Consider the following 15,009-nt stretch of genomic DNA (forward strand, 5'->3'; position numbering starts at 1 on the left):
TTGTTTACTGGCTGGAGGGGCTCCCGTGTTCTAGGCGGGCTTTGTTGTATCCCCCACACGTGTGATTGATTTCCAGCTTCAGCGGCTCCCTACACACATTCTTTTATTCAATCACTGAAATACAAGTTTTACACCTAGGATGTCACTTGCAAAACCGTGTGATGCACTCAATTCTTTGCCCAGAGTGACGACACAAAAACCTGTACTTATATTGCTTTTATCCTAAAGTCTAAGAAAGTGAGCTTTTATATATATCTAGTAGTGGTGGTACTGGGGATTGAATCCAGGGGCTTCATACTGAGCTAGATCCACAGCCCTATTAGTGACTTAAAATATGACTTGAACTTTTTTGATCCTCCTCCTTCATCCTCCTTGAGTGCTGGGATTACAGGCACTTCACACCACACTTGACTAAATAGTTAGTATTTTCATTAACAGCGGCATCCTCATCAGGCATGTTTATCAGAACAAATTCTGCGGCCAGAATAGGAGCTTTGCTGAGAAGACACATTTACTTATTCACCATGGCCATAGGGCAACCCAAGATTTCTTCATAAAGTGATGATCACATTTTAACTAAACCTTTGCAAAGTAAGTACTCTCAAGAACCCCTGGACAGAGGCCAGGGATCAAAGATATGCTTTTTAGGGTTGTAAGACTCCACCATACTAAAAGAGACAGACAGACAGACAGACAGACAGACAGACACACACACACACACGAAGGGCGGGGATACGTCTCCTGGGGCGGGCCAGGCTAACAATAAGAAAGGACGAGCAGGCCCTTGTCCAATGTAACTTTCCGAAAAGTAAAAACATGATTCTCCACAGTGATCTTCATTTCAAGGATGTCGAAGATGAGTCAAAGGCATTTTAGGGGCTGGGCGCGGTGGCCCACAACTGTAATCCTAGCCACTCGGAAAGATGACAAACTCGAGACCACGCTCAGTCTCGCAGAATTCAAGGCCTTAGGGATGAGCAAACGCCAAAGGTCAGCCGACGTTACCGCCGCAGCGTGTGGCCACTCCGACCTCTCGGGGTGGCTGCCGGAAATCAGGGTCCCGGAGCTGGTGGCGCGCTCCGCGCCTGTGGTGCGAGTTAACACTTAGACCTCGCAGCCGGGAGAGTTCGCGCACTTCGGAGCCCGGCTCGGACGCAGACAGGCTTGGATCCCGCGCGCGGCAGAGGCATCGTAGCTCACCCTCCGCCGGTTTCCAGGGACCCCAGTTCATCCCAAAGAGCGGACAAGTCCAGCTACAAGAGCCCACCAGGAACAAGACACACGGGTATTATTCACCTCCTACACCCGGGGTGCGTTGCTGCCACACTTATATAAGGTGCGTGAGAGCCCGCCCTTTATGGAATCCCGCGGGAGTTCCACAGGACTCGAGAACATCAGCACTTCTCTGTAACGAACCCCCTTTCCCTTTCACAAGATTAGGAACGCCCCGCCCCCTGGAGGCGTGCCCCCCGCCCGCTCGTCGGCACGCCCACTCGTTTTACGCCGGCGCGCGTTTGCGTCACTTCCTCTCGGCGGTACCTGTGGTGGGGCCTTCTTCCGCTCCTAACTGCGGCGCGGGTTCTGCTTTCAGCCGAGTCGGAATCATGGCGGCCACGGCCACGATGGCGACGTCCGGTTCGGCACGAAAGCGGTTGCTCAAAGAAGAGGACATGACTAAAGTGGAGTTCGAGACCAGCGAGGAGGTGGACGTGACCCCCACGTTCGACACCATGGGGCTCCGGGAGGACCTGCTGCGCGGCATCTACGCCTACGGTCGGGGAGCGCGGGTCGGAGGGCTCAGGGAGCGGGCCGCAGGCCGCGGGCGAGTACCCAGCGGGGCGACTGGCGACGCGCCGGCCCAGCATCGGGGACTGAGGCTCGGGGCGCCGATGGCGTGCGATCCCAGCCCCAGGGACCCGGTCACCGCACCTGATTTGTGTCCGATTGACCGGTGTGTGCATGGTGCCAGGTCCGGCAGGATTGCGAGGTGTTGCAGGCGCTCTGGAGTCAGTCATTCAGCAGATAACTTTCGTACTTTTGAGTTGCCCCGGTTGTGTAGCGGTAAACTAGTCAAGATCGTGCCTTTACTTGGGAGGGGGGCAGTATAAAGCCACGGCTACTTGAGGCAGTGGCAGTTGGTATGAAAAACGTGAAAAGGTTGCTTGTGGAACAGAATAGGATTTGGGGAGGAGAGAACTAAAATGGTTAGTAAGGGGCTCCCCAAGGAGCATCACGTTGAGCTGATGAGAAGAGGGAAGAGCATTCAAGGGGGAGGGAACAGCTGGTGCTTGGTCCTTGTGGCCTTCAACCGAATGTGTTCCAGGAACAGAAAGAAATTCCGGCTGCAAGCCCTGTGGCCAGTTTGGTGAGATAGTGATAAAGATTTTGAAATTCATTTCTAAGTGCAGTGGGAAACCGGTGAAGGGTTTTAAGCATTAAAGTGGTAGGATCAGATTTATAGGTTCAGGGTTATTCTGGTGTCTGTGGATTTACCGTGAAATGAGGCAGGAGAGGAGGCAGGGAGATGAGTTGGGAGGCTTTTGCCCTGGATAGGGAAGAGATGATTCCGTGGAGATGGAGAATTGTAGCGCTCACAGGGTTGGCTCATGGACTGAATGGGAGCCGCAGAGGAAGGACTAGAGCGTGAATTTTGACTGCCTTGAGTAATCTGGTGGGCAATGCTGCAGACGCCTGCTTAGCTGGCAGCACTTGAGGGAAGTAAAGTTGGGAGCTCTGTCTTGGTCTGCTTGAAGGTCTGTGGGGATGCCGACGAGACAGCTGTCTATTCAAGTGTGTATCCCAGGGAAGATCGTAGTTGAGGGTGTATGGATGGGAATACCGGCATCTGAGGTTGTTCAGTGTCTGGGTCTGGAAGTTGTTATCCAACAATTCTTGGTGTTAGGACAGTTTAACCAGTGAGAAGTTGCTGAGGAACGAGAGGAAAAGGAAGCCTCGAAAGTGGGTCTTTCTTGGCACCCCGTGCCTCCTTGCCCAGAAACACTGTTACTAGTTTCCTGTCCACATGCTTGGCTTCATGAGTTTAAATCATCTGTTATACTTGCTTTTGTGTTGAGGTGGGAAATTGTGCTACATTTTAAAAGACTACAAAATAACCAAGTGACAGTTTATGCACCTAAAATTTTATTTGCCTACTTGGAAAATACTTTTAGTCCTTCAGAATAGCCTCATCCCTTGGTAGTAATTGCTAGATAGGAGAGGTGGTACTGTGGTTAACATAGTTGCCTCCAGATGGGAGAGCAGTGCTAGACACCTCACAGTATGACCTATGCAGGTTGAATATTCTGTAGACATGGACAGCCCAGCATTTTAATGTTAGCTAGGAAAGAGCAGTGATACTAGATTTACTTTCTTTTTTTAAGTTTAAAAACTAAGCCATTTGTAATATAGTCAAGGACACAGAAATAGAGTGAAAAGTGATGTTCTTGTCACCTAACTCTCCAGTAGTAACCACCAGTAAATTTTTGGTGCCTGTGCTTCCAGACCCCACATGTCCCTAATTTTTTCCCCCTTTTTAAAAACAAAACTAGAGTCTCTGTATTCTAAACATGATGCTCCTTTTGTAGAGATTTTGTCTTCACAGATAATATCCCATGCCAGTCAGAATAAAGATCCACTGGGCTCTTGTGTCTTGAGTACTTTGTGTGTGAGCATTGGATTAGGTTGGGAGTGTGGGTTGGCAGAGATTGGTCTCTGTGTCCTGGATGAGCCTACAATGAATGCATGGTTTAATGTTGTCATGGTAAGAGCTCATTGTTTGTCGCTTGCAGGTTTTGAAAAACCATCAGCAATCCAGCAGCGAGCTATCAAACAGATCATTAAAGGGAGAGATGTCATTGCACAGTAAGTTGGTTTGTGTAGCGAGTTGGAGACTTAGGGACATGTGGTCAGTGACACAGTATACTTAAATAAGATGTATCAGTGCTGTGTAAACATTTGCTATCAACTCTTTCCTTCACTTTAGCCCCAGGGTTTTAGTTTTATTTTATTTTTATATTTTGTAGTACTGGGGATTGAACTTACGGGTTCTGCACCAACTGAGATTCCTTTCTAGCTCTTAGTTTTTTAAATGTTGATAAGTTTCCCGTGTGAGACTCAAACTTGTAATCATCCTGTCTTGGTTTCCCTAAGAGCTCAGTTTAGGGATGTGTGCCCTCATGGTTGTCCCCCCGCCCCTTAATATTCTCTTGCCCTTTTTTTCTTTTCTCCCTTTTTTTGCTGTGCTGGGGGTGGAACCCAGGGCCTTGTACTTGCTAAGTAAGCACTCTACCACTGAGCACCACTAGGCCTATTTACCTTACATTTCAAAAATTTATCTATTACATTTCTTGGAGTATAGTTTTTGTCTAAAATCTCAGAAAACAGTGGGGCTGGGGATTTAGCTTAGTGATGCAGCACCTGGCAAGCATGAGGTCCTGGGTTCGATTCCTGGTATACCCTCCTCCCCCACAAAAAAAAAACCCTCAGAAAAAGTTTTTATTTAAAGGTGAATTTCTTTTTTCTTTTCTTTTGTTTTTTTTTTGAGATAGGGTTTCACTATGGAGTTCAGGCTGGCCTTGAACTCACAGTGATCTTCCTGCTTCAGCCTCCCGAGTGTGGGATTATAGGCGAGCACCACCACACATGGCCAAATTTCTCTTTTCCTCTCACCTATAAAGCACATGTTAAAGCTATAGATCCTGCAGTTCTGTTGTCCAGTGCAGAAGCCCCATTTACAGTCCTCATCACCTGTAGAAATGTAGAAATTGGGCTCTGTGCTTGAGTCCTGTTTCCTTGTTGGTGTTGATATGAGGGAGGGGCATCTGCTTAGAAGAAGCTGCCCATGCTTCTGGAGTCAGGCCCTTGAGCCCTGCTGGGGGAGGGGTCACAGGAATGGGAAGTTTGCCGGTGCCCTTCCTCTCAGTCGCACTTGTCTGCTTTCTTGGACAGGTCTCAGTCTGGCACAGGCAAGACAGCCACCTTCAGCATTTCAGTCCTCCAGTGTTTGGATATTCAGGTGATTTGCCTTTCTCAAACAAGCGCTCTTCAGTTCTCGGGAGAACTTGCTTTTTCTTCTGTAATGCAAGTGTTCAAAGAGTACAATGTTTAAAATTCTGTACTTGCACTAACTGAGCATTTTGAAAGTGTATCTTAATTGCGTACTAATACCTGAACTAACTGGTATCTGTCATAAATGCCTTTTGTTTAAACTGGAATGTTTCTAAGTTAGGGGAAATTCTTGTCTGCACATGAGAATCCTGACGAATGTGTCATGTTAGTCCACTGGATTTACAGTATAAATAGCACTAAGATTTGCTGATATCCATTAGAAATCCAAAGTGTAGTTAATAAGAGTAATATTTAAAATAGATTTGGCTGTGAAGTACTGCAGTCCACCTTGAAAGTACTGAGGATCCTCTTTTCTTATTATTCACCAGGTTCGAGAAACCCAAGCTTTGATTTTGGCTCCGACAAGAGAGTTAGCCGTCCAGATTCAGAAGGTAAGAGAGTTAAAGATAGTAGGATTCTATTTGCCAGTCATTCTCACAATTTAGTTGTAAACGACCAAATGAGTGATTTAATATGATCCTGTTTTTGTGTTCCCTCAAAATGTTTTTCTTGATTCCTCAACTTTATTTTTTTGCAGTGCTCTGGTTACCATGAATTTACTGGTTTGCATTAAGGCATTTTTACTGCAGCTTGTATGCTTTCAGTAGTTTTTTGCAGTCTTATAAATGTAATTTTTTCAACAAAAATCCATTTTAATAATTTTTTATACAGTGTAGTGGAAGAATATATATATATACACACACACACACATACACACATTATATGTATATTTAAATTTTTAAATTTTTTCTTTTATCTTGATGCAGGCAATTGAACCCAGGCCCTTCATGTTGACCTGCATTTCCAGTCCTTTAAAAATTATTTCAGCCAGGTGTTGAGGCGCACACTAGTAATCCTAGCATTTGGGAGGCAGAGGCAGGAGGAGCGCTGTGAGTTCAAGGCCAGCCTCAACTATATGGCATGACCCTGTCTCAGAAAACAAATTTATTTTTTAAAAATTTTAGAGACAGCTTTCCTAAGGCACTTGGTTGCCCAGCTTGGGGTTTAACTTGTGATCCTCCTGCCTCAGTGCCCCAGAGTGCTGGGATTACAGGCATACACCACCATGCCTGACTAAATCTTTTTATTTTCAATTTTATCAAGTTTATTTATTTATTTTTTTGGTCTTTTTGAGACAGGGTCTCGCTATGCAGTGCAGGCTGGCCTTGAGCTCACTTTGTAGCCCAAGCTGGTCTCAAACTCACAATGATCCTCCTGCCTCAGCCTCTTGGTGCTGGGATTACAGGCGTGTGCCACCACGCCCGGCTAATTTTATCAAGTTAATATGTGAACAGTGTTAAAAATAAAATAGTGCTGGGGCTGGGGATTTAGCTCAGCGGCACAGTGCCTGTCTGGCAATGGTGAGGTCGTGAGTTCTATTCCTGGTACTGGAGAAAAACCAAAATCAAACAAACAAAAAAATAAAATAAAGTAGTACTAAAAAGCAACAAACCAAAACCCAAAAATCAACTAAAATAACGCCCAGCATTTCCCTGCCCTAACCGTTGTCCTACTGCTCAGAGGCATCAGTGGAAGGATATATGTTAGGATGTTAATGTTGTGGGATTTGGGTGAATAGTGTTACAACTTGTATATGTTTATTTGTGATTTTTTTGTAATTAATATGTATTTTGTAGTAAGCCGGCAAAATTAACTTCATTATGGAGAAGAGTAAAAGGAGGAGAAATTGTCATTTTATGTTATAAGTAGTGGTGTAAATAATGATTGTTGGTCCATTTTAAGTTGGGATAGAAATGACCTCCCTGTTCAGATATGTCTGGCATTGTAGCTCCCTGGACATGACCTGTGTTTTGATTCAGGGCCTGCTTGCTCTGGGAGACTACATGAATGTCCAGTGCCACGCCTGCATTGGGGGCACCAATGTAGGGGAAGACATCAGGAAGCTGGACTATGGTCAGCATGTTGTTGCAGGCACACCAGGACGTGTATTTGGTAAGTGGTTTTGTTGGTGAAAGCAGTGTGCACATAGTATTAATGAGAAGTGCTCGAAGGATGCACTTCGTGGCACATTTCAAGTTCTGTGTGCTGCATAGTGGGCTTCTGTACCTGGGATGCTGGTGGGACAGGGAGGGCTCTGAAAGCCCAAGAGGACCAATGGGAGTGGCTCTCACCATGGAGCCTCAGATGTGATCATTTTAAAATTAATTTTGTAGATATGATTCGTCGAAGAAGTTTAAGGACACGAGCGATCAAGATGTTAGTTTTGGATGAGGCTGATGAAATGTTGAATAAAGGTATGAGTGACAGTTTTCTACTGACATAATTCCTATTTCTTAAGTTTTTACAGTACAAAACTGAAATATGTAACTAATGAAAGTGTTCTGAATATAGTTTGTGTTTTCTTTGTTCAAAACAGTTGTGTCTTGGGGACAATTACGAATATAAACTCCCTACTTTGATACTTTTATGGTAGTGGTTTCTAGACTAATCACAAGCAGGATAATAGCATTCCAGACCGGGCTGATCTGGGATCGTAGCTATTGTCTGGTGGGTTAGCTCCAACAGTCATGGTGGAGTTGGGGTGCAGCTCCTAGAAATGCTTGTACTAACAGAACAGGAAAAGGCTGTTGATGTGTATATTAGTGAATTTGTTCCAAAACCATAGGGCTTTTAGAAACACATTTAACCAGGGAGCAGTGTGGCTGTTCCCTGCATGCGACCTTAAAACTACTGTCTTGTCGTCCTCCCAGGTTTCAAAGAGCAGATTTACGATGTGTACAGGTACTTGCCCCCAGCCACACAGGTGGTTCTCATCAGTGCCACACTGCCCCATGAGATCCTGGAGATGACCAACAAGTTCATGACAGACCCCATCCGCATCTTGGTGAAACGGTAGGGGCACCCTCTTAATTTTCTTCCATGAAAAGCCAACTTTTATAATACTTACCTTATATAGTGTTCTTTGACATATGAATTCCAAATTTCAAAATGAACTGTCAGGACTTAGTTGTTGTCAGTGTGTTTTGTGGAACCATACTCCACATAGTACAGTTGTCAAATGTTTGGGTGACTCTGAAATGTAGGCCTACTTGGTAGTAGTGGTGACAGGATGCTGTGGGTGGGCAGGGTTGTGGGGACCAGGCTTCTGGGGGGTGACTTGGGCCCTGACCATCTTCCAGAGCCTGGCCTGTGTACTTCCCCTATCTTCTGGTTGGAGGAATAACGTATAACAGGATCTGTCTTTGTCTGTCAGTGATGAATTGACTCTGGAAGGCATCAAACAGTTTTTTGTGGCAGTGGAGAGAGAAGAATGGAAGTTTGACACCCTCTGTGACCTCTATGACACCCTGACCATCACTCAGGCAGTCATCTTCTGCAACACCAAGAGGAAGGTGCGCAGCCTCACTGCTGGGTCCTTGTGGGGTGCTGTAGTGGGTCTCTTCAGGACTCAGCCCAGCTTGTCTGTAAAGAGCAAGTGGAGGGCACCACATATTTGAGGCTTTGTGGGTTTAAGATACCTGCGCAGAAGCAGCTGTGCTATACAAGTTAAGGTCCTAGTTGACAAAAATGGAGGGGTACCTTGGTTCACCAGTGCTTTTGTTTGCAAACAGTTTGGTTCATAAACAGCAGCGTTTGGCAAAATTTTGTTTTGATTGCAAACTGCATTGGGCGACAAACACAACTGTGGCTATGTTTCCTACACAAACACAAATGTGACCATCTTTTCCAAAATCACAGAACAAATTAAGTTCATGAACTGAGGCACCACTGTATCAATTCTGGGTATACTGGTGTATACCTGTAGTCTCTGGTGCTCAGGAAGCTGAGGCAGGAGGGTCACTTGAGCACAAGAGTTCAAGGCCAGTATGGGAAACATAGCAAGGCCTCAGCTCAAAAAGAAAAAGAAAAAGATACTGATGCTGGTCTTGCCCCTAAAGATTCAGGTGTCATTCATGTTCCCTGGTAACGCTCTAATATTCCCTGATGATATTCTAATAATATTCATCTAAATAACTTCCAGTGACCTAAAGTTTATAAATAACACTTGATAACATTTGGGCAGGGTTGAGATCTGTTGGCAGCTGCTAAAGGAAAGGAGCAGCACTGCATTCCAAAAGAGTTCAAATTTTAAATGGAGATAGACACATGCCCTCCTAAAATTGCTTGTGGAACAAATGGTTTAAGACCATCTACAACTGAACCTGGGTATGTGCTGGGTAAATGCAAACTTGCTACACATCCTAGTTAGCATTAGTCTGGGTGTTAACAGCAGTTGCTTTGTGACTGCTAGTATTGGGTCTGCAAGTAATGGAAGTAAAACCTGGAGTTCATATCTCTGGTAGCATCTGCTGACTTGTTTGTAGGTTGACTGGCTGACAGAGAAAATGAGAGAAGCCAATTTCACTGTGTCCTCGATGCATGGAGACATGCCCCAGAAAGAGAGGGAGTCCATCATGAAGGAGTTCCGGTCCGGTGCCAGGTGGGTGGTGGCTTTGTCTGCAGTACAATGCTAGTAAAGCTGACCTGGGTTCTAGGTGCTATGTGCTGTATGTTGAGTCCCTTGTATGTGTTACGGTAACTGGCTGCTTCCAGGTGCTGGGAGTTGATACTGTCCTTCATGGCTGAGGGGCAGGAGAGCAGCCCCTGGTGAGTGGGGAGCCACAGTGGTAGGTTGAGAGGAGAACTGGCCTTAATTAGTGGGCTGGTTGCTGTACTTTGAAGTGTGTTGCTTTGTTTCCAAGTAAGGCGGGTTTTGGTTTCTCCTTTTGTAATTGGGTTATAGTTTGATTCCATGGTGGTCAGAGAACATGCCTTGTGTGAGTTCAGTCCTTTGAAATTCATTCAGACTTGCTTTGTATGGCCCAGCTTAAGGTCCCTTTTTACAATTGCGGGTGTCCTCGATCATGATACGTGCTATTGGATCTCAGTTGCTGGTTGTATTTCTCAGGTTGCCCGCAGCCTTCCTTGTTTCATTTGTTGCTGTTTTTGCCACGGCAGAGTGCTGTGGATGCCTCCGTGGGCTTTTGCTTATGTGAGGTTATACGTACGGACTTAAGTTACTGTCTGCAGTGCCCTTATCTGTCCCAGACCCTGTGTGCCTGCCTGCTGCCTTGCTCTGTGTCCTGGCCTCCTCAGTGCACCTCTTCACTTTTTTCTATCCTTTTACTATTCTCAAGTTGCAGATAAATTTTTTAGAAGCAGCATATAGTTTTGTTTTTATTTTGTTTTTTTTGTTTCTGTTTTGAGATAGGTCTCGCTACACGGTCCAGGCTGGCCTTGAACTCACTACATAGCCCAGGGTGGCCTCAAACTTGTGATCCCCCTGCCTCAGCCTCCTGAGTGCTGGAATTACCATGGTTTTGGTTTTTTTGGTCTGTAATCATAATTGTCTTGTAAGTGGAGCACTTAATCTGGTTTCATTTAATGTATATATTGATCTCTGGTTTTAAATTATTTTATATTAGTGCATTTTATTTGTGATCTTTTCTTTGGGTCCTTTTTTGTATGTGTGTGGTACTGGGGGTTGAACTCAGGGCATTTGCAGTGAGATATATTCCAGGCTTTTTTTTATGTTTTGTTTTAATACAAGGTCTCACTGAGTTGGCCAAGCTGGGCTGAACTTGCAGTCCCTCTGGCCTGAGTCCCTGGCATGTACCACGCCTGGTTGAAATGATCATTTCTTTGTGGCTTGTAGTGATTATCTTGACTATATGTGGTTATCTTGACTATCTTTAGACATAGGTGTGTTTGCTACTCCCTTCTTTTCGCCTTCATCTCTGGAGTCCACCTGAAAGTGCCCACAGTAGTTTGCTTGCTGCTAAGGGCCCTGCTCTAGTTGATCTGAAAGTGTCTCCTTTGATGCCTTGCAGGAGACTCGTGTTGAGGTAGAGTTCTGGGCTGGTGCCTCGTTTCTACACTTGAGTGAACCAACCCACTGGCTTTGGGCCTTCGTTATTCTGAGGTGGTCAGCCGCCGATCCAGCTGTTCTTTTAAATAGTGTCTGTTGCAGGCTGCTGTGGATGGGTTTTCTTTAGCAATTTTCACTCATATGTGTGTTGGTGAGAGTTTTGTTCTGCCTCCTGTGGGCATGTGCAAAACTTGCGGGCTCTTTTGGCCCTTCCACCTCACCCACTGCTTCCACCCATTGTCTTCCCTCAGGCCTCCCAAGGGTGGACTCACAACCAGTCTCCCCTGGGTCCTTCCCTGTTCAGACCTGCTAACCCATAATGCTTCCAGGGCTTCTAGGCCAGAAATCAAAGTCTCACTCTATGTGCAATTTAAATTTTCTAGTGACTGTATTAAAGGAGATAAGAAGAAACAAGTTTATTCTTAAAAGTATTTAGTATATATCATCCTTTCAGCATGTAATCAGCATTAAAATTGTTAATGAGCTGGCTATGGTGACGCATGCCTATAATCCAAGCACTCTGGGAGACTGAAGCAGGAGGATCACTAATTTTAAAAAGGCTAGGGATGTAGCTCAGTGCACAGGTCCCGGGTTCAGTCCCCAGTACCCGGTGCACTCAGTGCGCTCATACACACAGAAATGAGATGTTTGTGCATCTTCAGGTTTTCAGAATCTAGTGTATATTTAATGCTTGCAGTGTACCTCGGTTCAGAGTACCTGTTTCAGGTGCTTGGGGTTCGTGTGGTGCTGGCCTCTGGTGGATGGCACTGCCCTGGCCTGTCAGATGCTATGGCACAGAGGGAGTTTTGTGGGGTGAATTTCATGTTTGAAAAGAGAGTAACCACTGAATCCAAATCAGTAAAGTTACTTACAAGTTTTTGCTGGGCAAAAAGCAAAGTATTTTTCCCAATTACTGGAATGGGACTTGCTTTTAACAAACTACTAAAATATAATAAAGGTGTTTTGTCAGAGCATATGACCTGAGTGCCCAGATAGACCACGTCCCCTCCCAGCCCACAGCGGGGCTTTCTCTGCTATGCTTAGCACCTTGCAGGGCCAGAGGGGCCACAGGAGCGTGGTGGGATTGTTGTGGTGAAACAACAACAGCCTCAGGCTGCCGTCGGTAGTGCTGCAGGTCCTGCGTCTCACCTTTGTGGCCCTTCCTCTCCACAGCCGCGTGCTCATTTCCACAGATGTCTGGGCCCGGGGGCTGGACGTCCCGCAGGTGTCCCTCATCATCAACTACGACCTGCCCAACAACAGAGAGCTGTACATACACAGGTGAGCAGCCTTCCCTGCCCTCTCGGGACACATCTGCCCAGAGTCAGGAGGGCTTGGTTGCCATGCCAGCTGTTTCATTCCTACAGAATCGGGAGGTCAGGTCGCTATGGCCGAAAGGGTGTGGCCATTAACTTTGTGAAGAACGATGACATCCGCATCCTTCGAGATATTGAGCAGTACTATTCCACTCAGATTGATGAAATGCCCATGAATGGTAAGGAAGTAACTCGTTGTCAGTGGGATTGCTGTGGAGGGTACTCCCTAATTGTTGTCTCGAGGTCTTTCGTGAGTGTTAGTTGAAGTTTCACTCTTTGTAATATCCCTTACCTGCTTTGTTCTTTGCTTTCAGTTGCTGATCTGATCTGAAGATAGTGCTCCTGCCCTGGAGATGAGCTTGTGCTCGCCTGTTTTGTACGCTTGTTTGGAAATACTTAGGGGCAGCCCCTGTTTAATGGGGGTTTCTGTAAACTCTTCTCACAGCCCCTCCAGGAAGATTCCCTGGCAGTTCTGCCATCTTTTCTTATCCATGTGTAAATAATGCATTGCTCTGTCCTTTTTCATTAAACACTTAAAACATTTCCCATAAACTAGAGTTTACATTTCATGTGGTGCTGCCAGCTTTTCTATTAATTGGCTGCATTGTTCTGGCCAGACTGTTCACCCCCCTACTTCACATTCTATGCCAAATCTAACTTGAATGTTTGAATACTGGAGCTAGAATTACAAAATCTGTAGAAGAAAACAAAAATCATGATTTTGGGTTTGGCAAAGATTTCTTTTAAAGGATATAAGAAATGATTACAAAGTGGACTCATCGAGACTAAATATTTTTTATTCTTCACTGGACACTGGTATGAAAGAAAAAAAAAACAAAAACCACAAGTTGGGGAGGTACAGTATTTGCAAAGCATATATCTGACAAGGGACCTACGTCTAGGAGCTGTAAAGAGCCTTTATGCAGGAGGTAGGGAAATGGTCCTCAGTGGCCTGTGTCCTGATGCTGGGGCCGTGGGACTGTCACACTGTATGGTGAGGGATCATGAGGCTGTTTCGGGGCTGGGACCTTGAGAGGGGAAGAGGCCCTGCATTTCCTAAACCAGTCGTGGCAAACCTGTGACGCATGCTGCAGTGGGCACACACAGTCAAGTCGCCCCAGCAGCCGAGCATCGGATATTCAGGTTTAATTGCAGTATTGGCACTTTGCTATTGATAAGTGAGTTTTGGGTTGCAGTCTGGGCACTGGGCCTCTAAAAGGTTCTCAATCACTGACTTGGATGGGTGCGCTTTGCTCATGGGAATGCGTAGAAGTCAGTCAGAACTGTTCCTTTGCTTCAGTTGGCTGAGGATGGTGTGATAGAAGGGATGGCAGAGATTCCCAGGAATCATTGTTAGATCTGAGGAAGGGGCTGTGAGCTTAGATCTGGGGATGGCTTCCAGAAGGACCCAGCTGACAGCCGGCAAGGGACAGCTCAGTTCTGACTGTGAGAGAGGACTTCTCCAGTAGCCACACGAGCCAGGAAAGGACAGCCGTCTCACTGATGCCTGAGTTTGGGCTACAGTAGGTGAAACTGCTGACAGCCTGCTCACTGACAGACTGACCAAGTAAGTTTGTATTTTATGGCCCTAAAAATTACAGAAATATGGCAAAAATAGAAAAGGAATCTTCTGATTCAAACCCAACTCACAAGGGCAAAAAATTTGAACAGATGTTCTGCCAGAGGTATATGGATGGCAGGTGAGTACATGAAAAGATGCCAGTCACCATCAGCTGAAGGAGTAGAAGTGGGAACCACAAGGAGAGCCACCCTGTGCTCACTGGAACAGCTGTAATTAAAAAGGCCGCCAAATGCTGGAGTGGGCACAAAATAGCTCCGTACTGTTCTGTGCTGGGGGTGCAGAACACCTCCCATATGAGCTGATTGTCTCCTCTTGGGTGTCTGTCCCAAGATTTGTCAACGGTTTCTACAGAAGCAGAGTAGCCCAAACCCAATCCTAATGTCCACTGGAGTTGGATAAAATAATGGCACCTACCAGAAGAACCTCATGAGAACTGAGGCACGGATGTGGATCAGTCTTACATTAGGCTGGGGGATGTTAGTGAGACAAGTTCTATTAATAGGACCTAGAAAAATGCAGACTACTAAAGCAGACCAGCGGTTACCAGCAGATGAGCTGGGATGACAAAGGGCCTGGGGCCCTTGGGATGGTACAGGCAGTATGTCAGTTACAGTGCCAGCTGTGGTTCTGACAGTTCTTGTGACAGGTACCGCAGCAGTCCAGTGGGTGAACCCTTTCTTCACAACCTGGCTCTATTATTTTGTCAGGGTTGACACGAGCAATTCCATTTTGATTCATACACCTGTTCAGGCACACTGTCCATTGATTACCTTGGTAATGGGGCCAACAACAGAAAGAACTGTCCATTAGAGTTGTTTTGTCCAAGGGCCTGGGCAGGTGTCCAATGTACAGGAAGAGCCAGAATGCTGGGCCCTGTGGGCCCTCGGAGTGGACATTATTCCCAGGCTCCCTGTCCTGCCCTTCCCACACACCCCTCATGTATGGTGGTTTCCAGTGGGTCCCCCACCGTCGGCCCAGGGAGTAGCTACAGGTGGCAGTGCCACGGAGGCTGGCCTAGCCTGCTAACTTGAGCTGTTTCACTGTTTGTTTGGTCTATGGGCAGCCAAATAGTTTGTATCACCACCTCTTAGCCAGCCTTCCCTCTGTGGCCCCCACCCACATGGTCCCAGCTGTGT

General features: G+C 46.1%; 1 protein-coding gene across 1 annotated transcript; it reads left to right on the forward strand.

The window, feature by feature from the left end:
• Positions 1-1,520: 1,520 nt before the first annotated feature.
• Positions 1,521-12,860, forward strand: Eif4a3 (eukaryotic translation initiation factor 4A3). The gene is made up of 12 exons (XM_005407330.2): positions 1,521-1,773; positions 3,789-3,861; positions 4,948-5,014; positions 5,436-5,498; positions 6,927-7,059; positions 7,281-7,361; positions 7,818-7,959; positions 8,321-8,459; positions 9,432-9,547; positions 12,149-12,256; positions 12,343-12,470; positions 12,606-12,860. The coding sequence occupies exons 1-12, from the start codon at positions 1,605-1,607 to the stop codon at positions 12,620-12,622; spliced, it is 1,236 nt and encodes a 411-aa protein (XP_005407387.1). The 5' UTR covers positions 1,521-1,604; the 3' UTR covers positions 12,623-12,860.
• Positions 12,861-15,009: the final 2,149 nt, after the last annotated feature.

The sequence above is a fragment of the Chinchilla lanigera genome, unplaced genomic scaffold (genome assembly GCF_000276665.1).
Source record: "Chinchilla lanigera isolate Chin_1 unplaced genomic scaffold, ChiLan1.0 scaffold00105, whole genome shotgun sequence".
Taxonomy (NCBI): Eukaryota; Metazoa; Chordata; class Mammalia; order Rodentia; family Chinchillidae; genus Chinchilla; species Chinchilla lanigera.

What these genes read in the sequence shown, in the direction of transcription:
- Eif4a3 (XM_005407330.2), top strand. Translation starts at nt 1,605, where the DNA reads ATGGCGGCCACGGCCACGATGGCGACGTCCGGTTCGGCACGAAAGCGG. An exon ending in TAGCCGTCCAGATTCAGAAG is followed by an intron (nt 5,499 to 6,926) that starts GTAAGAGAGTTA and finishes GTTTTGATTCAG; the next exon opens with GGCCTGCTTGCTCTGGGAGA. An exon ending in CACACCAGGACGTGTATTTG is followed by an intron (nt 7,060 to 7,280) that starts GTAAGTGGTTTT and finishes TTAATTTTGTAG; the next exon opens with ATATGATTCGTCGAAGAAGT.